Source organism: Felis catus, chromosome B2 (genome assembly GCF_018350175.1).
Source record: "Felis catus isolate Fca126 chromosome B2, F.catus_Fca126_mat1.0, whole genome shotgun sequence".
NCBI classification, from domain to species: Eukaryota; Metazoa; Chordata; class Mammalia; order Carnivora; family Felidae; genus Felis; species Felis catus.
In genome coordinates this window covers 134,491,040-134,515,478 of record NC_058372.1, presented here as the reverse complement: position 1 = coordinate 134,515,478, position 24,439 = coordinate 134,491,040, and the positions used below count along the sequence as shown (strand labels likewise).

The 24,439-nt window shown below is 41.1% G+C and overlaps 1 protein-coding gene and 1 long non-coding RNA gene across 6 annotated transcripts; one reads left to right on the top strand and one right to left on the bottom strand.

The window, feature by feature from the left end:
- Positions 1 to 360: 360 nt before the first annotated feature.
- Positions 361 to 4,243, top strand: LOC123385574. The gene is made up of 2 exons (XR_006598392.1): positions 361 to 421; positions 4,171 to 4,243. It is a non-coding gene; the product is annotated as an uncharacterized LOC123385574 (long non-coding RNA).
- GINM1 (glycoprotein integral membrane 1) lies at positions 2,310 to 24,439 on the bottom strand. 5 transcript variants are annotated; one of them, XM_045058188.1, is made up of 9 exons: positions 24,232 to 24,437; positions 23,534 to 23,641; positions 19,069 to 19,128; positions 18,802 to 18,898; positions 10,542 to 10,693; positions 9,839 to 9,995; positions 8,896 to 9,026; positions 7,143 to 7,306; positions 2,310 to 3,021 (listed from the first exon to the last, which is right to left on the bottom strand). In XM_045058188.1, the coding sequence occupies exons 1-9, from the start codon at positions 24,349 to 24,351 to the stop codon at positions 2,910 to 2,912; spliced, it is 1,101 nt and encodes a 366-aa protein (XP_044914123.1). In that variant the 5' UTR covers positions 24,352 to 24,437; the 3' UTR covers positions 2,310 to 2,909. The 5 variants fall into 5 exon arrangements, with proteins under 5 accessions (XP_044914123.1, XP_044914122.1, XP_003986686.3 ...); XM_045058187.1 differs by having other exon boundaries at positions 8,896 to 9,029; positions 24,232 to 24,434; XM_045058189.1 differs by having other exon boundaries at positions 2,931 to 6,792; positions 8,896 to 9,029; positions 24,232 to 24,439.

Below are 24,439 nucleotides of genomic sequence, written 5' to 3'. Positions count from 1 at the left end.
AAGACTGGCTGTAGCACCCTGGGTGCCAGTGGATAACTGGAAATTCCCTAACATTTTTACACAAGTGGCCAGTGACGCATGAACCACGCCTAGTGCGCCTTCCTGCTTGCCGTTCCAGTGGTTTCCTTCCTCTTCCTGGGAGAGCTTTAAAGCCCCTTCGTTTTACAATGCACTTAAAAGGAAAAATATATATATCTATATATACTTGCTTTAATGTATTTTAAAAATTTTTTTGTTTGTTTATTTTTGATAGAGACAGAGCACAAGTTGGGGAGGGGCAGAGAGAGAAGGAGACACAGAACCTGAAGCAGGCTCCAGGCTCTGCGCTGTCAGCACAGAGCCCAATGCGGGGCCCGAACTCATAAACCATGAGATCATGACCTGAGCCGAAGTCAGACGCCCAACCGACCGAGCCACCCAGGTGCCCCTTGCTTTTAATGTTTTTAAGTTTATTTACTTTTGAGAGAGAGAGTGTGTGAGAGGGGGGTAGGGTAGGGGTAGAGAGAGGAAAACAGAATCCCCAGCAGGCTCCGCACTGTCACTGCAGGGCCCGACACAAGGCTCCATCCCACAAACGGTGAGATCATGACCTGAGCAGAAATCAAGAGTTGGGACGCTTAACCACCTGAGCCACCCAGGCGCCCCGTGTACACTCTTGCTTGACTTTATTCTGCCTACCTATGTGCTGCCCTGTAGGCAAGTAAATTCTTGTAAGCTTACGCTGCTCACGGTACCCTAATAAATGACTCATTAACCCATTCACTCATGGATACTGTGCATAATTAAAATAACAGTTAATGGGGGCACCTGGGTGGCTCAGTCAGTTAAAGTCTGACTCTTGGTTTTGGCTCAGGCCATGATGTCACAGTTGGCAGGACTGAGCCCCGAGCTGGGCTCTGTGTTGGTGGCACGGAGTCTGCTTGGGATTGTCTCTCTCTCTCTCTCTCTCTCTCTTTCAAAATAAACACTTTTTAAAAAAAAGTAACAGTTAATGGTGCAACTATAAGTTAATAAATGAAATAAAAATTAATGGAATACAATCTTACCTAAGATACTCATTTAAGATTACTTTTTTAAAATGTTTGAGAGAGACAGACAGACAGACAGATAGAAGGGGATGGGCAGAGAGAGAGAGAATCCCAAGCAGGCTCCTAGCTGCCAGTGCAGAGCCGGATGCAGGGCTTGAACTCACGAACCGTGAGATCGTGACCTGAGCCAAAATCAGGAGTGGGACGCATAACCAACTGAGCCACCCAGACACCCCAAGGATTACTCTGTAAAAGACAACTTATTGTATCGTCTCAACCATAGAAAACAGAGCCTCAAAGAGACTGAGTGCTGCAGTGCCTGGGTGGATCATTCGGTTAGGGGTCCGACTTCGGCTCAGGTCATGATCTCGCAGTTTGTGAGTTCAAGCCCTGCATCGGGCTCTGTGCTGACAGCTCAGAGCCTGGAGCCTGCTTCGGATTCTGTGTCTCCTTCTCTCTCTCTGCCCCTACCCCGCTTGTGCTTTCTCTCTCTCTCTCTCAAAAATAAACAGAAATTAAAAAAAAAAAAAAAGACTGTCACACCATGGTCCCAGGTGTCACTGGTAAGGAGGCAAGGCAGGAGAGGGCTCTGCTAACTGCAAAGCCTACACTCTCCAATTGGCCACATAGCCTCCTACATTGTTCTCCTTAACTAGAGTCTATAAACATCATGCTTAATGGATGCACTGGAGGTACAGCTGGTAATTTCTAGCAACTTTGAGGAAGGACATAAAGAGTTACTATAAGCTGGGTGACTTTAGGATCAAACTAAATTTAAATTGCATGCTATCATTTATTCTTCTATAACAGGGAGAAAGTATTTCACAGGGCTGTTGTTAGTCCTTATTAAAAACAGCTAGGCAAAAATGAAACCTCACTCCTTCACTCTGCCACCTGTCATCTTTCCCCTACACATACGTATCTATTAAGCCTAAATCTAAGGTGGTTTTAAAAGCCAGTCACTACTTTCTTGAACAAAGTGTTTAAAATCATGGGTTGCAATAAAAGATAATAATAAAACACAATAGAAAACATCGAGCACATGGAGGAAAGGTATTATATATATCCTAGACATTATAAAATAGATGTCAATATGAGAGATGTTTTTTTAAAAAGAGACCAAACACTGTTGAAGGGTAAACAGCACTAAGGACGACAAGAGCAAGGGCTCTAATTCCAGGATACTGATGGACTCATTCATTGACTTGAGCCTTGGTCTCAGCCAGTGTGTGAAAGGAGTAATTCTTGCCTGGGAGGTGTTTTTATACCAAAACTCTATACTGTTTTACTCAAAAAAAGTTTATTTTAGAGTGAGAACATGTCACTACTATTTTTAAATCCTTGTGCATTCAAGGTTTAAGTAGTCTTGGTACAGGATACAGTCAAATCATGATACACTTCAGTGATTTTATACTGAGTCACATACTTAATATAAAGGCACATTTTACTGAATAAAAAAATAAGTGTTAAATCTTGAGCTTTTAAATTAGAATTTCATAAAGTGCTTTTCATAAAGTCTCATATATTATAGTAATTAAGTGGATATAATTTCCTTTACAAAGGCACCTTGAAAAGTATTGGCACATGGCATTTCGTCTTGCTCCCTTTTTTTTTTTTTTTTTTTTTTTGTAATTTGGAAGTTTCTTCACGTCTTCTCTTCCACTTCATTTAGGTTTTTCTTAACAATTCATCATCTGAATAGCCAGCCCTGTTATAGACTAAGGTGAACTTTAACTTGTCACTTTAAAGGTCAAGTTTTAGGCAGTTTTAGGAGTTTAGCAATTTCCCTGGTGTATAAACTGATTCTTAATGATTTAAAGAAAATTCTACTCAAGTGGCAAATTTAGAGCCAAAAGACTAATTCAGAGTCCACGATCTGATTTAAACACATGTTTTATCTTCAGGGTTTTTTGCTCTTTTCTCAGTATCATCTGGAAATAAGTTGATAGCTGTCACAGGTATAACATTTGCTGTATCCAATTGAAGAATTCCTCTGAAATATAAAAATCAAAATTAAACATTTCCCCGTCTACAGTTTGGTAGTAAGAAAGGCCTACTTTAAGGTTATAATGAAATATATACCCTGGGGTTAAGTGCTTTTGCTTCATTTTATTTAGTTTATAATAGTTGGACAAGCTCTGAGTCCAAAGTTTGCTTTAACCAAGCTGAGCGAACAGAAGGTGTAAGAGGAAGTTCCTTACTTACACTGTAAGTAGGGAAAGGACTGGGTAAGTACAGATCTCCAAGGCAGACAGAAGCCCAGATTTGCACAAGTTGGTCTAAAAGACCAGGCCCAAGCAGCTTTCTAACTGGTACTCACCACTGGGATGCAACCTTAGATAGATAGATAGATATTTATTTTTTAATGTTTATTTGTTTTTGAAAGAGAGAGAGACAGAGTGTGAGTGGGGGAGGGGCAGAGAGAGAGGGAGACACAGAATCCGAAGCAGGCTCCAGGCTCCGAGGCGTCAGCACAGAGCCCGACGCAGGGCTTGAACTCACAAACTGCAAGATCATGACCTGAGCCGAAGTCGGACGCTCAACCGACTGAGCCACCCAGACGCCCTGCAACCTTAGATATTTAGACAGCATTTTCCCTTTTTTCCCCAAAGTACCTGACCAGGGAGGAGATCTCTGGATTGTATCCAAGACCTCTTTTGCAAGTTCAGTGTTATCCTAATTGAGATGGCAACTGAAGTTATTTATGGAACTCATCAAGCTGAGCATGAGGGAGAAACTGCAAGAATAGTTGTAACAATTTTTTTAAAAAGAACAACGGGGGGAAGAGACGGTTGCTGGTTTTATTAATGCAGTATAGGAATCAGAACTCTGCCGCTGGCACAGTGCTTGACAAAGCAGGAGAAATAAGGCTAATATGTGCAGGAATTTAGTTCATAATAAGGTAACATTCCGATTCAGTGGGCAAATTACAGCTGGAACAGTAGCCTCTCTGGAAAACAAAAAATCAGAATTCTGCCCTCATCTGTACCCAAGTGCTGGTAAAAAGAGTTTGAAGATGACACTTAAATAATTTTAAGAAGGGAAAAGGTCTACTTAAGAAAAATTTAAAACCCTTAAAAGCCACAAAGGACTTTGCTCTAACCCCAAACTTAAACTTTTTTCTTTTCCTTTTTTTTCTAAGGAGGCTTTATACCCAGGGCAGAGCCCGATCGGGCTTCAGCTCACGACCCCGAGATTAAGACCTGAGCTGAGATCAAGAATCAGACACTTAACTGATTGAGCCACCCAGGAGCCCCCAAATTTAAAATTCTTGTATGATACTAGAATTGACAGCAAAAGACAAATCGCAGTCTGGGATTAAAAAAAAAAAAATGGAAAAGATACTATGTGTGTATAACAAACAAAGGAGCTCCAATATACTAATGATTACAAAAGGCAACACAACTGAAAAATGGACAAAGGCTATGAACAGGCATGTCACAGGAGAAAGAGCCAGCCAGCTGTCACAGAGATGCTAGACTCGGCCAGACCTGGGCTCGCAAGGATGCTAGTAAGAAGAAAGTGCGAATTAATTAAAATGAGATTATATTTTTGTCCCCAGTGGCAAAAACAAAACATTGCTGTCAAGTGTTGGCAAGATATTAAATACATACATTCTTTGACCCAGTAAATTCACTTTGAGGAATCTATTCTACATTCAATACACACGTGCAAAGAGATGTATGTACATTTAAGATGTACACTAGGGCGTTACTGGAAATAACATGAACTTGGAAGTTCCTGGAGGGTCTAGTGGAGGAATGGTTAAGTTATGGCATATCCACACGTAAAACACTGTGCAGCCATAAGGAGAATCAAGAAGCATATCTAAGTGTGGACAGGAAAAGACCTTAAGCCCACGTTCCCAGATGCAAAGGGAATGCTGGGGCGGCACTGCAGACTATTACTAAGTTTCACGATTTCATTTTGAGGGAGTTCACAGTTCCAACATTAGATTGTACTACACTGTCCTTTCAATGCCGTCAGATCTTTGCCCAGTTGGGACTTTGGCAGTTATTATGATAAAAAACAAATACTGTACAAAAGCTAGTGTTGAACAGGAAATAGGGTGGCAGTGTCCAGTCTAAGAGTTTTGTGCAGCGTCCTACAGGCGCATACATCCCATTTGAAAATGTAAGTTAAGAATTACATACATGCACATGTGTGTATGTAAATTAAGAATTAAATAAAAATTTTTAGAGTTTTCTTCTGGCCTAGATAGGGGCACCGGTAAAAGTTACTGGCACACTAAGAGTGCTATGTAATAAGAAAGTTTAGGAACCTCTGTCTAAGATAATAAACAATTATAATTACCTTAGCATATGTTTACATCAATACACAGAATTTGGATAAAAGATGCACACTGATTCCCCCTAGTTACAAGAATTAAAGAACAGGGAAAAGCAGAGGTATTTTAACTGCTCTCTGTATTTCTGCATTGATGAAATCTTTTACTACTAGAAACTACCTTAGTACAACTGCCATTGATAAAAAGTCCACTTCAGGGGTGCCTGGGCGGCTCAGTCAGTTGAGTGTCTCCTTGGTTTTGGCTCAGGAAATGATCTCACATTGGTGAGTTCGAGCCCCATGTCAGGCTCTGTGATGACAGTGCAGAGTGTGCTTGGGATTCTCTCTCTCTCTCCAAATAAATAAACTTAAAAAAAAAAACCCAGTATACTGCAAATCTGGTTTTTAATTTACATTTTGTCTTTCCCACAGAGAAGCCCATAACAAAACATTTGGTAAAAGAACAATAAAAAAAAACCCTGCAACACAGTTTTCTATGCAGGTTTGCATAATAAAATTCAAAAAAAGTCCTGAGGTTCCTGGCAGTCAAAGGAATAGAAAGAAACTACTAAGTTCCAGAATTTTCAGTTTTAGAAAGAAATGGGAAATGTGAATTCTTCAAGGGAAACCAAATGAAAAGGTGGGAGGGGTACTAATATTTCTTTACTCTGCAGGCACTTTGCTTGCAATATGGCCTTTTAGCAACCCTCTTAAGGGAGGCATTAGTTCAATGTTACACATAAAGAAATGGTAGCTTTGAAGACCTTAACGACAAGCAAGTGGACAAGTGAATGTTTAAATTGGGTCTTTTTTTCTGTAAATCCCATGGGCTTTCCAACATAGTACAATATAATTTAAGCCAAAAATTGTGGTCATCTCTAGTCTACTGAGATTGACTTCCACTAAGACGACTAAAATGACTATTTAACTTATTTTTCTTTCTTTCTTTTTTTTATTTAAGTAAACTCTTCCCCCCAACGTGGGGCTCCAACTCACCTCAAAATCAAGAGTTGCATGCTCCAACCGACTGAGCCAGCCAGGAGACCCTGACTGTTTAACTTGTAAAACTGCTAACAACAAATTCACTTTTAAATTTATAAAATAATTTCTTAAGGTTAAAAAAATCAAGCTGTACAGAAAGGGAAGAAGTGAAAGTCAGTCTCTCTGCCCCGCTCTCATTCCCACTCACTAGAGATCACTTTGTCATCCCAGAAATGTTCTATGCACTTATATACATATAATACTTCTGTTTTACCCAAATGAAATCATACTGTTACGCAATGTTCTTCCCCACCTAATAGATTTTGGACTTTTCGCATCTCAGCTGCACAGAATCCCATTGTGCGTGTAAACCAGTAGTCAGTTTAGCCCCCGCAGGTAAACGGTTCGGAGCTTTCCTCTTCTGCTTGCTGTTACAAGCAATGCCGCACCAAATACCTTGCTAGTCTTCTAAAATCCACATCGTTTTAGATTGATACTTTGAGGTAGAAAGCACATAGTGAGGCCTGCATTTCATTTGTTCACCGAACACTGCATTTCCCATTAGGATACAGGTTTCCTTTCTCTCCCAGACTAAGTCCTTAGAGAGTAGCTGTCTTATTCACGTCTGAATCCCCAAGACCAGTGTCTTGTTCACAACAGATATCCAATAAGCGTCTTAATTTTGCTACAGTTGGAAGACGAGCTAAAAAAAGCCGACATTATTTTCCCTCCCACCTGTCTTATAGCCATCCGTATATTTATATTTTCTACTTTAAAAAACAGTAATACAACTTGCTTTTTAATTAGTAAAAATACTAATGTTGTTTCAAAATAAGAAATACTTACTTGTATTCACAAACTGGGAAAAGCACCTTTAAGATGGTTATTACCACAGCTGCTCCTAGAATTCCAACCACCATGACGTTCAGAAACATAAAAAACACTGGAAAAACACTGCTCCAGAATCTACACAGATCTTTTCTGAACTTCTCCATCCACTGACACATCACCTAAAAAAGAAGTTTTGATTAGATAAGCCAAGTATCATCTGATCTCTATGAAACTTTAAAAATTATGTTCCAGTTTAGGGTGATGATAAAATTCTGTATTTTGATTGTGATGCTGGTTATATGGACATCTACCTTTATCAAAACTTATTTAACTGTATGTTTTATTTACTTATTTTTTTTTTATAAATTTTTTTTAACATTTATTTATTTTTGAGACAGAGAGACAGAGCATGAATGGGGGATGGTCAGAGAGAGAGAGGGAGACACAGAATCTGAAACAGGTTCCAGGCTCTGAGCTGTTAGCACAGAGCCCGATGTGGGGCTCGAACTCACAGACCGCGAGATCATGACCTGAGCTGAAGTCGGACGCTCAACCGACTGAGCCACCCAGGCACCCCTTAACTGTATGTTTTAAATGGGTGCATTTTATTTTAAAATGTATCTTGATAAAATCGTTTACAGTTTTTAAAATTATGTTCTAGTAATACGGCACAGGAATGTTATTTTATTATTCTTTACGATTGTTTATACTATTGTATATAAATTCAGTGTAAGTAATTGCTAAATGGTAAGAGGTTTGGTTAGTCTATGCAAAACAGACCAGAGGCAATGATGTGTTCCTAATACTTGGAGGACAAGAGCAGGAAAAAAGACAAACATGTCAGTAGTCTTTGGCCCACGTGGGGAGTTCACCGTGCACAAAAACACAGTGACTCTGCTTAGAGTCAGAGTCGACACCAACGTGCGCATGGATGGTGCGGGCTGCCTCGCTCTGAGGAAGGCAGGTACACAGGGTCAGGGTGCTGGCATGCGGGCAGCAAAAAGTGACCTGACTTTCCCAGCAACCCCAAATAAGCAATCTCAACCTTCAGCGGAAACTTCAAAGAAGTCTCTGGAATCCTTTGAGACTAACAACAGACCTTGCTCACTTAAGTAGAAATTATTTTGACTAAGACACCTAGCTCACACGTCTGGAGAAGTCCAGATACTCGGTCTGAACTGTGCGTACATTCCCAGGCAGTTGTATAATGTCATCGGTAATACAGGAATACTTAATAGGTACAAATACACTCTTGTGTTTGTACCCAGTTTATCTAATCTTGGTTAATGACTGCATGGTTCTACAGATTAAAGGAGGTGCCCCATTGTACAGATAAAGCGGGGTTAGAGAGACCAGGAACTTGTCCAAGACCACACAACTCGTCAGCAGCAGAACCAAGATTCAGACCTATGCCACCTGACTCCTGGAGGACACTCTGAACCAAGTGTGTTTGGTCACCATTCAAGATCCTGAGGGCACCACGCATGTGCGTGCGTACGTGCGCGTGAGGTGGCAGTCACAGAATAAATGAGAATATGGGAATGACTCTGGATGTGAAAACTCCCCCCCAAAGTGAAATCCAATGACTTCATAATCATGTAACTATATTGTTAAATGAAACTTAAAACAGGAATACCAAAAAATAAAATAACCATGAGCCCATCATTAACAATGTTTCATACTTCTAATCCTCATGGTTTCCACCTCCTTTGCAAGGCTATCTTCTTCCAAAAATGCTTGTAATATAAAGAGAACCCCAAAAACCTACCTTATATGTAGATGGAGGCTCTGCCCTGAGAGGAGTTTCAGGTAACTTGCCCGGTAAAGCATCTTCATCTACGGTGGTTTCCACATTCCTGATAAGATACTGGCTGGTGGTCTGCAATGAACTAACACTTTCTACTGAGGAGGAAGAGCCAAGTTACCAAAACGCTAGGTGCATGCTGGTGTCTCTCCTACTAGTTCTAACATTACTATTTCAAAAATATGTACGACACTAAGAGTATGTATTTTGCCTTGGGAGAAAAAAAAATGACACTTGAATGTTCAGATTTAAATGCTGCACAGGAGCCATAAACTAAAACAGTTACAAGGAGCTATGCTAGTTACGATTCTATTATGCAGAAGGTCAAATCTCCAAAAAGTTCCATGTTTCAATGGGAAGAATGAATACTTCTTTCTCTAAATGAACCTAAACAGTATTCTTTTTTTAAAAAATGTTTATTTATTTTGAGAGAGAGAGAGAGAGAGTGAGCGCACAAGTGGAAGAGGGACAGAGAGAGAGAGAGAGGGAGAGAGAATCCCAAGCAGGCTCCATGCTGTCAATGCAGAGGTCAACATGGTGTTCGAACTCACAAACTGTGAGATCATGACCTGAGCCAAAACCAAGAGTCGGATGCTTAACCAACTGAGCCACCCAGGTGCCCCATAACCAATTTTCTTATTGTGTATTTTGTGATGACTGGCCAGAGTAAGAGTAGATAATTACCACAAAGTGTCGCTAAGCAGTCATCACTGATCACTTTTTTTTTTCATCACTTTCTATTAAGACCCAAAATAGATTCCAGCGTTTTTAAAGGGACATAAAAGTAATAGGTGTTATAAAACATTTCTGAAAGAAGGCTACTTCCAAACATATTAACTACAATTCAAAAGCTACCCACTAAAAAATTAATTTCCTTAATGCTTTAAGTAACAGTCTTTTAAAGTACCTTTTTTGGAGAGGTTAGGAAGGGTAAATAAAATGTCACTGTCTCGGGAAAGAGAATACAGCATGCTTTCCTCCAAAGGTAGGGTATAGCTTGAATGTCTGAGTATTCCCTGGTTCTTAACTAAAATATCAATTTCAGTAACATTCTTTTGTTGAGCCTATGAAAGAAAACATAAACAGTTACTCTTCGTTTTAAATAATGGCACAACCCCGTAAGCATCTAAAGCTAACTTTTCCTCCTTGATCTCTTTAACTAAAAAGCTTACCCTGTTCACAATCCCTCTGTATTCCCCTCACTTTCAGGCATTTAATTAGCAGCTTTAATCTGAGTGAGCACTCAGAATTACAACCTTGCTCCCCATTGTGTTTCATTTACTTAGACTTAGCCAGAGGAAAAGGCAGCAGAGCCATGAACCAAATTCAATCTTTTCATTTACCTTTCTGTTTACTAATGTTTATAATATCTTAAAGTGACATAAATATGTACAAATATGTTCAGTTTGTTAAAAAAAATTAATACTTCAGATGCTGAACAAATGCTAAACCAAGTAAAAGAAACTTCTAAACGATTGGCTACAGGCAACATTAGGGTACCATTCTTCCTTCTCAAGTCAGATATAAGTAATAAAACAATGGAACACAGGTATAATACCTAGCACAAATCTTTACAATTTAATTCCCAATTAAGAATCGGACTGTCTTACTTGTTTTCCATCGATCTCTACTACCTCTTCTTGAATGACAATTAGTTGCAAACTGGAACCAGACGTCATAGGCCACTCATGAACTAAAATCCTTACACTGACAATTCCAAAATATTCTTTTTCCTCCAAATTTTCCAGATTTTCATTCTTCACTATATAAAAAAAAGTAGTCACAGCTTTGAACAAAAATGCCACCAAACCTGTTACTGCATTTGATTATTTTGATGACATTTACGGGGAACAGGACAGTTGGATAACCGTTTCTTTGCCTTTCTTCATCTCCGACTTCACTGATGTTATAGAATTTATGAAAACAAAGACAACTTGGCAAATCCTCACCATGTTTACAGTCATTGGAAAAGGGAAAAGTGCTTGGTGGTCTTTAGACCACTACACTAGCAACATCACTCCTATTCTTTTACAGAGTTTGTCAAGGAGTAATGAATAAGACGTAACTACTTACAAAGCAGGTCAGAAGACACAGCCAATCCCATGTTTTAGTAAGGGAAGTATATCCATTCATCCATTCACTCATTCCCAAAACCCAGGGATATAAGGGGCCTAAAGCAGTAAAGACACTGAGTTCTTTTCTCAATTCTTTCTCCAGTAAGTGACCTGTTGCTACTGGAAAGGGCAGGAATGGGGAGGAGGAAGGGACAGCCCTGTAATTACTCTCCACCAGTGGACGATGGGGTAGGATTAGCTGCTGGCTATTCTCCCCTCTAGCTAAGAGCCCCCCAGCCCACACCAGTGGAGGTGTGGTGTGACCACTGCAGCTGGTCTACAGAACCAGCAGATATCCTATTAAGGCAGAAAACACTACAGAAAATGATAAACCAATATAAACCCATGAAACGAGTGCAAAAGGAGCACTGAGTTGTTCAACTGTTGGTCCCTCAAATGTTATTGTATGAGGACTGTTTGACAAAAAATGAACCAAGATGGATATTCTACATGCAAAGCCAGCTGTTTAAATTGATTCAGTGCCTGTACAGGGCTATTCCCTTTATCTGGAATGTTCTCTACTATTCCCTCTCTCCTCATCCGTTTTTAATAAACTCCTACTTAAGTAGTTCTAGCTACTATATCCCTACATTGCTGAGTTCATGCCTGTTTTTTTCTTTTTAATTTTTTTAATGTTTATTTTTGAGAGAAAGAGTGCATGTACATGTGTGCACCTGCGGGGCGAGGGGCATAGAGAGAGGGAGACCGAGAATCCAAAGCAGGCTCTGCACCATCAGCACTGAGCCCGATGCGAGGCTCAGACTCACAAACCATGAGATCATGACCTGAGCCAAAGTCAGACGCTCAACCAACTGAGCCACCCAAATGCCCCTCATGCCTTTTCTTTTTCTTTTTTTTTAAAGCACTAACTTTCTTGCAGTGTAGCTCTTAGCTTATCAGCCTGTCTCCTTGACTAGGCAACGTTCCTTGACAGAATGCATTAAGTTTATTGTTCTATGGCTTTTGTTCAGTAGTGATTCCATCCAGAGTTATAAATACATAATTTAAAATAAATATGCCATCATAAGTTATCAATACTGTTCAAATACCTGGTCAAGTGGTTCTAAATCCTAACTCTGCATCAGAATCAACTAGAAAACGGTACAGATGCCAGAGCCTCTCCCCAATCTCAACACATCAAAATCTCTGGAAGGCACAGACTAACATTTCTAACTTTTTAAATAGCTACAGACATTTCCATTGAGAACCAAGTGACCTAGCCTTTTAGTTCAGCCCAAGTGTTCACAAAACTGGTCCTCCTAGACGTTGCTGTTTCTGTGAATAAACTCACCCTTCTCCAAACCAGCAAAGACAAAAGTTACCAGGGTACATTAGATTTCTTCACCCTCATTCCCTGCGTCCAGTTAGTTGCTTCTTTCAGGCCATTCCGGGTCCAGATTCTCTTATATTTGTCCTTTCCATCCCTCCCTCCCTACCCAACCGATATGTAGTTCATGAACTACTTACTGTCATAATAGTTACTGAACTACTTGCTTCTTTAATCTCTCCCCCTTTAAACCATTCACACAACAGCGCCAGATTAATCTGCTGTAACAGAGTTTTGATTACGCAGCCTCCTTGCTCAAATGCCTTCAGTGGCAACCTGTGACTTTTTTGGTAGTTCTCTGAATGGTCCTTCTTCAGGCTCCTTATGGGGGCACTCGCTGCTCCCCCCCCCTCTGGTCTGCCTATCCTCCCTCGTATCCTCTAAGGCTCCTAACTGTAAAACTTCCCCGCTCTTGCGATCCATCTCAGTGTTTGCCCATCGGTCTTGCTCACAAAACAGTAGGCTCCCTGTCAGCGTATCTGTACGTCCAAAGGCTGGCGCTCTAGGGCACAAGAGATTCAATGGATGAGAAAACGCGGTCTTATAAATACATCAGAGTGGTGATTCTTCAGTCCCCAGTCTGGTAACTCTGCTGCAGGATAAAATTAAATTAAAAACAACAAAAGCCCTTGGTATCCTGACTTTCCCTACTGTGGTAGGCAGCTTCCAAAAACGGCTCTCAATGGCCCTTGACCCTGATAATTCACGTCCTTGCGTAATTCCTTCTTGCTAAGTGTGGGCCGGACCTAGTGACCTGTTTCTAACAGACAGAACACAGTAAAAGTGATGGAATGGCACATCTATGGTTGGATTATAAAGGCTGGGACTTCTGTCTTGCTAGTACTCTCTTGCTGACAGTCTCCCTTGTCCTCTCACCGATAAAGCCAGCTGCCATGTTGCGAGATGCCCTACAGAGGTCCACGTGGCCAGGGAATGAGGGAGCCCTCCAGCCAACCTCTTGTGAGGAACTGAGGCCTCAGTGTGACAATTCACAAGAACTAAGTCCTGTCAACACCCGGGAGGAGCTAGCAAGCAGATCTTCCCCAGTGGAGCCCTGAGAGGACTGCGTCTTTAGGACAAAGCCAGAGGTCCCAGCTAAGCCAGGCTCGGATTCCTGACTTACAGGAACCATGAGATGATACTGTCACTAGCTACTAAGTTGAGGATTAAATTGTTACACAGCGATAACCAATACACCTACCAAAGAAGAATTATTTTTAAAATTTAAGGAAAGAAGACTTTTTGTTGAGGCTGTATTTAATGTTTTGAAGATTCTTACAACGGATAAGATGGGCATTTACTGCAGCTATCAACAAAACTCAGTGCAATGGCTGGATGACCAGGAAGGTGGCTACAACACAGACAGCAGCCAGGTCACACTCCATAGCAAATTCAGTAACGGATATAACATCAACAGAATGATTATATAAGCCAGTGATAGCACTTCTTTTCCTAGCTATGAGGAATTAGCTTGTTGTTCACCAACTTTCTCACTGAGAGCTACTAGAAAAGATGTCACAACAACCACAAAAAAGAACACAAGGGGCACCTGGGTGGCTCAGTCAACTGAGTGAGCGTCTGACTTTGGCTCAGGTCATGACCTCATGATTCATGAGTTCGAGCCCCACATCGGGCTCACTGCTGTCAGCGTGGAGCACGCTTCGGGTCCTCTGTCCCCACCCTCCCTCCCTCCACCTCTCCCCAACTCATGTGTGCGCACTCTCTCTCTCAAAAATAAAGAAACGTTAAAAAATAAAATAAAATAAACGCACACATCTACACTCAAAACCCAAATCTGTCCAGAGGCACCAGAGAGCTTTTAAAAAGACGGCCAGCACCCCCACAAGGCATTTGCTGATTGCCCAGCTGAACAGGCAGAGAAGCTGGAAAGCTCAATAGAAAGCAATGACAGAGAAGTAAAGAGGCAGACGTGGGCAGTCTCACATAGAGGGGCATAAAATACAGATTGTGGCTACAAAGGTATCCAGGACTTGTGACAAGATCTTAGAGAGAAGGGAGGCACAGAAGTAAGCCAACATTCTGTGCAGTTTTCCCCACTGAAGCGTTTGCTGATTAGTAAGTCAGGCTTGGTTGAGAAACTGAGCATATACCTAAGACACTGAGAAGTTAAGCAGAACTTCTGACAGGCTCCAGACAGTAGGGAGTTTGGGACCCACAAAAGAAGGGCCCTCCGAAACACCCCAAGTTCTCACTTGGGACCTATGATGAGCTACGTGTGAGGAGTAACAGTTAATGAGGAATAGACTAAGCCTTGCAAAGATGAGAATCCAGCCTTCAAACAGCCTAATCCTCGATTTAAAAATTAAGGTACTCTGCCTCTTATTATCATGACTGCCAAGGGTTAAAGTAAATCCTCTTTGGAGTAAAATAATATTATCCAGAGCCTTTATAGCTTTTCCTACACAGTATCAAAAACAACAACACATATTGGAGAAGCATCAAGAGGAAAAAAACTGGTATCTAGAGGGCTCAGTAAGTGAAGCATCCCACTCTCGATTTCAGCTCTGGTCATGGTCTCACAGTTTGTGAGATGGAGTCCTGTATTGCACAGAGCCCACTTGGGAGGATTCTCTGTCTCCGTCTCTCTGCCCTCCCCTGCTGGCGCGCTCTCTCTCAAAATAAATAAATAAACCTTTAAAAGAAAAAAAAGGGGGGGGGAATAAACAGATCCAGATGGGCTCAAGAAATTAGACTGAGCAGACGTGAACTTCAAAGTTACTGAAAGTAGGGGTGCCTGGCTGGCTCAGTCGGTAGAGCATGCAACACCTGATCCTGGGGTTGTGTTAGAGCCCCACGTTGGGCGTAAGAGATTACTTTAAAAAAATACTAAAGAAATAAAGTTACTGAAAGTAATAGGTTCAAGAAAAGCTATGGTAAAATGGAGAATTTCACCAGACCAGTCTAAGCTATTACAATAAAAATTAAAATTAAAAAAAAAAGAGGTGGCCCCATATCCAGGGCCCACGTGGGAGATGAAGAAGAAGGAAGGAAGGAAGGAAGGAAGGAAGGAAGGAAGGAAGGAAGGAAGGAAGGAAGGATGGAAGGAAGGAAGGAAGAAGGTAGAAAGGAAGGAAGGAAATAAATGGAAATCCTAGAGGTAAAGTTTAGTAAACAAAATTAACTCAATTACACAGAGCTGACGAATTTGTGTGCGAGGAGGATGAAAAGAAAAAAAGGAGAGAGAAAAAAAGTGTAAAATATATATGGAACCTAGTGAAAGTTTCACACATATGTGTAAATAAGAAGCAAGAAGAGAATAAAAAAGAGGATGCAGAAGTAGCACTCGTTGAAAAGATAACGGCCAAAAAATTTTCCCAAACTGACAAAAGATATCAAGTCACAGATTAAAGGTCTGCACACCTGGGCACATCACGGTAAGACTACTAAAAACCAAAGACTCAGAAAAAAATACCAAGGACAACGACAAAAAAGACCCATATTATCCACAACAGAGCAATGAGCCTGACACGGACTCAACAGAAACTACAGAAGTAAGAAGACCATGAAATCAGTCTTGAAAACACTAACTTATGAAGAACTAACCTATATTTCCATATCCAGTAAAAAGATCCTCTTAAAATGAAGGCAAAGTCAAGATGTTTTCAAACAACAGCTCACAGCATTCACTGCTAACAACTCTGTGTTAAGGGGATTTCCTAATCCCTTCCTAAGGGGAATTTTTTAGGCAAGAGGAAAGTGACCTCAGAGAGGAACACAGACAAGGAATGAAGAGCGATGGCAAAGGTAACCATTAAGGCAAAAATAAATGAGTACTGGACTCCACAAAATAATAAGAACAGTTATGCTGCATAATTATGGGTGTGCTGTATAATATTAGGGCTTAAGAACACAAAGAGTTGGAGCTCCTGGGTGGCTCAGTCGGTTGAGCATCTGACACTTGATTTTGGCTCAGGCCATGATCCCACAGTCACAGGATCGAGCCCTCGCGTCGGGCTCTGTGCTCAGCCTGGAGCCTGTTTAAGATTCTCTCTTTCTCTCCCTCTGCCCCTCTTCCCCACTTCTTCTCTAAAATTTAAAAAAAAAAAAAAAAAAAAGAGGGGCGCCTGGGTGGCGCAGTCGGTTAAGCGTCCGACTTCAGCCAGGTCACGATCTCGCGGTCCGTGAGTTCGAGCCCCGCGTCAGGCTCTGGGCTGATGGCTCGGAGCCTGGAGCCTGTTTCGATTCTGTGTCTCCCTCTCTCTCTGCCCCTCCCCCGTTCGTGCTCTGTCTCTCTCTGTCCCAAAAATAAATAAAAACGTTGGAAAAAAAAAAAAAAAAAAAAAAAAGAAAAGAACACAAAGAGTTAAAATGTATGACAATAACAACACAAAATCAATCAGAAAGGGAATAAATGGAGTTTATGTGTGCTAAGGTTCTTGTATTGTTTGGGAAGTGATAAAAATACTAGTTAGTTGATTTCAAGGGTAACCATTAAAAGAATAGTGAAATAACATAAAAACCAATAAGAAAGAGGGAAATGATGAAACAAAAAATAAATAACCCGGAAGAGGACATAAGGAGAAGAAAAAGGAACAAAAAACAGGTAGGACACAAATAGGAAACAAGTAATTAAGATGAAAGATTTAAATCCAAATATATTCGTTATTACATTAATGTAAATAAATTAAAATCACAATTAAAAGACAAATTGACAGGCTGATTAAAAAAAAAAAATCATCAATATATGCTGCTTCTAAGAGATTCACCTTAATTACAAGGACCCAGAAAGACTGAAAGAAAATGGAAAGATACCACACAACCATCCACCTCCCTCCTACCCACCAGGCCAAAAAGCAATTATTGTTAAAATAATAGGGGTACTGCTGATTTTAAAGCAAAAATGTCACTAGAGATAAAGAACATATTATAATGATAAAAAAGTCAATCTAAAGAAAGACATACAGTTCTAAATCTGTATGAATTTAGTAATACTGTGCCAAAATATAGAAAAGCAATAATTAACAAAGCTGACACAACAAAGCTACATAGTGGAGATTTAACATACCATTCTCAGTAAATGACAGAACAAGCGAACAAACAAAAAACTCAGCAATTCCATAACAGATTGAACAATATGAATAGCCAAATTTTACCTGACATATATAGATCACATCCAAGTAATTACGTACTGTACTTCCTTTTTTTTTAATGTTGTAACGTTTATTTATTTTTGAGAGAGACAGAAAAGCGTGTGTGCAAGCAGGAGAGGTGCGGGGGGGGGACAGAGGATGTGAAGTGGGCTCCCGCAGTGAGCCTGCCGCAGAGTTCAAACTCATGAACCATGAGATCACGACTGAATCGAAGCTGGACGCTTAACCGACTGAGCCACCCCAGGTGGCCCGATGTACTTTCTTTTAAAGGACACATGGACATCACCATTTCCTAACACTGACCATCTGCCAAGCCACAAAGCAAGTCTCTAATTTCAAAGGGTTAAAATTATACACAGCATAGGGGTGCCTGGGTGGCTTAGTTGACTGAGGCTCTTGATTTTGGCTCAGATCATGATCTCAGGATTTGTGAGATCGACCCCACATTGGGCTCCATGCTGAGCGTGGAGCCTGCTTGGAGTTCTCTCTCTTCCTCTCCTTCTGCCCTGCTCGCGCATACACACACACTCTCTTTCTCTCTCTAAAAATAAATAAATAAACATTAAAAAAATTATACACAGTATGCCTCTAATGATAGAGGTGGAAACAGTAAAAACAAAAGTTCCAAAATGTTTGGAAATTAAGTACTATAACTTCTAAATGGACCACAGGACAAGGGGATATCACAACAAATAATCTGAAAATACTACGAATTGCACGGACAAAGTACATGATAAATCAAGTGCAGAATACAATTGTTGAGAGAAAAATTTACTGCTCTAAATGCATATATTAAAACAGGTAGTAATGCTATACATATTTCTCATATTCTTTATTTCCTTCAAACACTATGGTACAATGTAACATATTTGCTTGTCTTTGAACAACTCAAGATTTCAAAAGGTTAAAAAGAAAAATGTTATCTGGACTTAAGGGCAGAAGAAACAGAAAAGGAAAGCATCAGACCAACAACGTTATTTTTCTTTTTACTTTTTATATCTGTGATAAGCACTCCTCCAAGATTTTGCCTCTTACTTGTAAATCTCCACTTATGAACTTCCTGCACATCCTTACATGGATATCAACCTACCAGAAATGCAGCTCCAATCAATGCCCACCTCACGAAAAAGAAATGTGAATATGCTAAGAATAACCAATATAAAGTAGGATTTGAATTTTAAACACATTAGTATTACTATATACTCCAATAATGACATATATTATTAATTTAAAATGGAAATACGTCAAAGAACTGTGTTTCACAAATCTAACATTACTAAAAGCAGAACAATTATGGAAATAATTTAGTAGTACTCACCTATCCAAGTCTGACAGCTTATTCGGGTTACACCACTATTGACAGGCAAGTCATTTACATATACCTGTCCACTCTCGTAGGTTATGTTAAGAATAACCTTAAAATAAAGCAGCATATACATTAATTCCAACTGTTTATAAATGATGACAAAATCTTCATGTAAAAAATACATGATCTAACTGAACTAGATGTGTAGGCAAAAATAACATAGGCTGCCTAATACTTAGCTAAGTGACATATTAAAATCATAATCAAAAGGAGACAAACCTGTTCTGTAGATACAGCCCCATCATCTTTCAGGGTAGTTACATTAATTCTGAGGCTGTCCTGCAAAATATATATATATAAATTGGATAGGTGAAATTGCACTTCACAGAATGGGAATAACTCAGTTCTTTTTCTTTTCCCTTCAATTACATTTATTGTATAATCACTTATAACATCGACATTTTGTAAAACCCAGCATTTTTCACAGGACTTTTTGTGCCCTTATTCACAATTCCAACTTTTCATAATCTGTATTTCTTCCACTTAACTATGAAATATATCACATTTAACAGCCTATAACATGCAAATGTAAAGTTTAAAAGAAAAGATTAACACCATATCCCTACTACCTAGGTTAAAAACTAGAATACAGTCCACACCTTAGAAGTCACCCCCTTTCTATCACGTTCCCTTATCCTCAGAAGGAATCCCTGGATTGTCTTCCATATTAATCTCTTTTTTTTTTTTTTTTTTTTTTTTTTTTAGAGAGAGAATGAGAGGGAGAGTGAGCTCACGAGAGGTGGGGGAGGAGGGCAGAGGGAGACAGAGAATCTCCGCGCTGAACATGGAGCCTGACATAGGGCTCCATGACCTGAGCAGAAATCAAGAGTACTGACTGAGCCACCTAGGTGCCTCTTTTGCTTTTCTTTATAGTTTTACTGTCTCTCTCTCTCTCTCTCTAAACAACATATTGTTTAGTTTCACCTGTTTCTGAGCTTTACGTAAGTGGAACAATTTTATATGTATTCTTCTGGAACTTCTCTTATTTACAACTGTTGATGCATGCAGCTGTGGACATTTATTTACAGTACTGCATAAAAAGCCCATCAAATGATTACCAATTTACTTATTTGTTCTACTATCAATGGACATTTGAATTGTTTCCAACTTTTTTACTTGCATAAACAAAACTGCTCTAACTCTTCTTAAATGTGTCCCCTAGTGCCCATGGACAAGTATGTACTGTGCAAAATCAGTTTTAGTACCTCTCAAGGCATGCTCAAAAGCAGTTATTCAAGTATTTGCTTCTTTACTTTCATTTTGTTAATATTTTAATTTTTTATGTTTTTACTTATTTCTGAGAGAGACAGAGTGCAAGCGGGGGAGGGGCAGAGAGAGAGGGAAACACAGAATCCAAAGCAGGCTCCAGGCCCCAAGCTGTCAGCACAGAGCCCAACGTGGGGCTCGAACTTACGAACTGTGACATCATGACCCGAGTCTAAGTCAAACGCTTAACTGACAGCCACCCAGGTGCCCCACAAGTTTATTTATTTTTTAAAGTTTATTTGTTTTGAGAGAGAGAGAGAGAAAGAGGGAGAGAGAGAGAGAGAGAGAGAGAGAGAGAGAGAGAGCGCGCGCGAGCAGAGAGGGAGAGAGAATCCCAAGCAGGCTCTGCATCATCAGCTCAGAGCCCGATATGGGGCTTGAACTCACTAACTGCAAGATCATGACCTGAGCCGAAATCGAAAGTCAGAGGCTCAACTGACGAAGCCACCCAGGTGCCCCAAATATTTAAGTTTATTAATGACATGCTGTCTATAGAGAAGAAAGCAGTATTTTAAGAAATATTCACCAATACTCAAAGGAATTGCAAGTTGTCATTTGTAAAACAAATCCTTCCCCTAATTTTTTTCACAGAGAGATGCTGTTATTCTAGAATAAAAAATATTTTTCATGGGGGTATTCTTAACTTTGAAAATTGTTCATAAACAAAATAATATACAAGTGAATCTCTTGGCACTGTGACTACTTCCAATACTTTATATATCTCCAACAAATGAGAGAATAAAACTGAAATGATTGTATGAGGTTGAGGTGATTCTACTCAAAGAACAGGGTTCTAACATGTAAAGCCTATACCGTACATTTAGGCTCACTCTGGTATACCTGCCAACTTATATTGGGGCACATGAAACTTCAGAACGAGCCTGGCTTTCTCCTGGCCCACCCTTATCCAGAACTAAGCATGAGCTAGAACCAATACATTCATCTTTAGAACAAACCAACACTCAGTAAGTCATCAAACTGGTGGTATATTTTTTGGTGTCCTAATTCCAGCCAAGAATTCTTTTCAAAATAGAGGATCCGTTGATTATGGACTATTGTTTCTTCTAACAGCCCAGAGAAAACCCTCCAATGATGGTATTCTAAGAAACCTTTTTATAGCTTCTGCCTTTCAGCAGTGAACATACAGTGTATTACTAGTAATTTACTGCACTTACATATATCACCTGCCTAGTAAAATCTGGGGTTTGTAAAAGACAACTAACAGATACTATCATGCTGTATGTTGCAGAGAACCAAAGTCAATTAAGCTTTTTGGTCTTCCTGAATGATCTCATTTCAGAAGAGATTCTAATCCCTTACTACCTCCTGGGCCCAAGTTTAGAGATAGGTCATATTTCTTGCTCTTCCTGAGAGCCTCTAACTGAACTGGAAGTTCAAGCTTGTGAGTCAAGGTGGTGGATGCTTAAAAAGTGGGTGGCAGAACTGAAGTTTCTACCCACCCATTTTCAATTCTTCCTCTAATTCCTTCACTCACAAGATGCCCAGCTGGTACACAATGGCATCCTAAGGACATCCTAAGGCTTAAAATAAATGAATTAAGTCTGAGGGAAATACATAAAATAAATATTTACACATATAAGAAAATAAGTGCAGGGGCGCCTGGGTGGCTCAGGCAGTTGGGCATCCAACTTTGGCTCAGCTCAGGTCATGATCTCACAGTTCATGAGTTTGAGCCCTGTGTCGGCTCTGACGCTAACAGCTTGGAGCCTGGAGCCTGCTTCGGATTCTGTCTTCCTCTCTCTCTGCCCCTTCCCCGCTCACACTTTCTCTGTCTCAAAAATAAACGTTAAAAAAAAAATTTTTTTTTAAAAGTGTCCTCTGGATGCCTCTCTTTGGTGACTAAGTTATTTTAATATTAGAAGAACATACTATAAAAATTTGTATTATTTTACAACCTGGGTAGCCTCAACTTCCAACAACTCATATGTAAACAAAACAGAACATGCTTATAATCCGGTAGATCTGAGCCACTGAAGGGCTATAGAGAGAATTTTCCTCACTTCAATCAGTTTTCTTACATTCAGATCAGGTTGGCTACAAAAACGAATAGATGAGCAGATATGTCATAAAGCAAATCGAGGGAGGCCTGGGTGGCTCAGTAGCTTAAGCACGGGACTCTTGATTTCAGCTCAGGTCACGATCTCACAGTTTGTGGGACTGAGACCCGCGACGGGCAGTGCCCTAACAGGGCAGATCCCGCTTGGGATTGTCTCCCTCTCTCTCTGCCTCTCCTCCGCACGCACATGCTCTTTCTCTTGCAAAATAAACAAACATTAAAAAAATAATAAAGTAAGTATAGTGAAACATTAATAGCAGTCTAAGTTTGCACTATTCAATATGGTACCCACTAAACACATGTGGCTGTTTACATTTAAATTAGCTAAAAGTTTTAAAACTCAGTTCCTCAATCATCCTGGTCAGCCACATTTCAAACGCTCATTAACAGTAGTCTTGTGACTACTGTAATGCAGAGAGCAGAGAAACCCCATCACTATACAGTGGTCTACCGGACTGCACTTATCTAACGTGGTGACCACTGTAAAATTCTTTCAAATGCTCTGTGCATTTGAAAATTTTCACAATGCAATGTTGAAGAAGTTAGATCAAGAGGCTTCAGCTTCCCATATAAACATTTCCAAGGAATGAGATTCTCCCTGTCGCTGCTCAGCATTCTTTCATCTGTGAAATTCTGAGTATAGATCTGGACTTTCCAAAAGTGGAAGGCGGGCATAAAAAGAACTGAAATGATGAATTCACTAAGCCCACAGTGCAGTGTACTTTCAGCTCGCAGTCAAAATGCGTTTTTCTCGAACTATAGGGACTTAAATGTCTTTGGGGTTTACAAGTGATTATGATGAATCTTCAAAATTTGGAAAATAATGTATTACTGGCACTTTAGGAATCATTTCATTTGTACTTGGTCTCTTGGTGCTTGCCAATCACATTCACATTTTGACCAGTTGCAACTGTGGTCCACATACAATTTCAAATACAAGTGGTTCTTAGGGCTTGCATTGTTGTGGCTTCTTGAAAGGCCCCAGCAGAACTGAAACTGAGATATGCTCTTTATTTTTGTTCCCATGGAGAGTAATGTCATTAAAAAAAATTTTTTAAAAAGTGACATTTATGGTGTAAGTCACCAGTGGATGTGGAGTATTCAAGTCCCGACCAGTAAGAAAAGGCATACCTATATTCTTTCTTTTCATTTTGGGAAAACTCGCATTTCAAAATCTTCAAACTTTTCCCAACCATACATGCAATCGATGAATGGCAAGTACTGGTTTAATTCAGCAGGACTCCCCGGCAAAAACGGAAGAACCAGCCACCCTCTAGTACAAGGATGCAGCGGTTCTCCAACTTTTAGCTGGCCTCAGGTTCACCTGGAGGGCTTGCTGACCTTAAACTGTTGGGCCTCACCCCCAGAGCCTCGGATTAGTGCGTTTCCAGCAGTTTCCCAGGGGATGCTGGTGCGGCCGGTCCTGCCACGCTCAAAGATCCACTCCTCCTAACACCCACCAAAGGGACGACGTCAGGTTAAGAGTCGGGTCTTCAGCCCTTCTCCTCCCGCCCCGTCGACCCGGCGTAGGCGCACCCCGGGGCCCTGCCCGCCGGGGGAAGGCAGTCCTTCCCGCCGGGGCAGACAGGTGGCCTAGAATCGTTCCTGTTCCCTCACCGAGCCACTTCTACATTTCCCGTGCACATAAGGCAGAAACACCGCCTTGCCCCAGTGCCCGCTCTGCCCCAGGAAGGCGCCATTACAAAAGGCTGAGAGCACTTGTGATCGGGTACTTTCGATGGCAAAACCCCCTCAGGCTGGCAACAGTTGGGGCTGTTGTAAGAATCCCTAAGTTTCGCTGCACAAGGCTTAACCACACATTAAAGGGCCCTCTTCGCTCTCTCGCTTCCTCCCAGGCCGCCCCCATTTCCTTGGGGGCTTCTCCCCACTACTCTCTTGGGCGCCCGGACCCCCGCCCCTGGCCCGTCGGGCGGTGGTAAGAGGCATCGACGAGGACGCCGCAATCCCACGGCTCTGGCCCGCGCCTCGCCAGAGGGTCCGGGCGGAGGAGCGGCCGAGTCGCGCCCGCCCTGCCCTACCTTCGGGGCTCGGGGCGGCAGGGGCAGCTCATGGGTAACGGTCATCAGCCACCCGGCGGCCGGCAGCGCCGCGAGCAGGAGCAGCCGGAGGGCAAACGGCGCGGGTGGAGAGCCCTCCATCTTGGACAGGCCAGCTGCGGTGGACAGCCGGGAGCTGAGGGCCGAGCCAGCCCGAAGGGCGGGGACGGGGCGAGGCTACTGGGGGGCG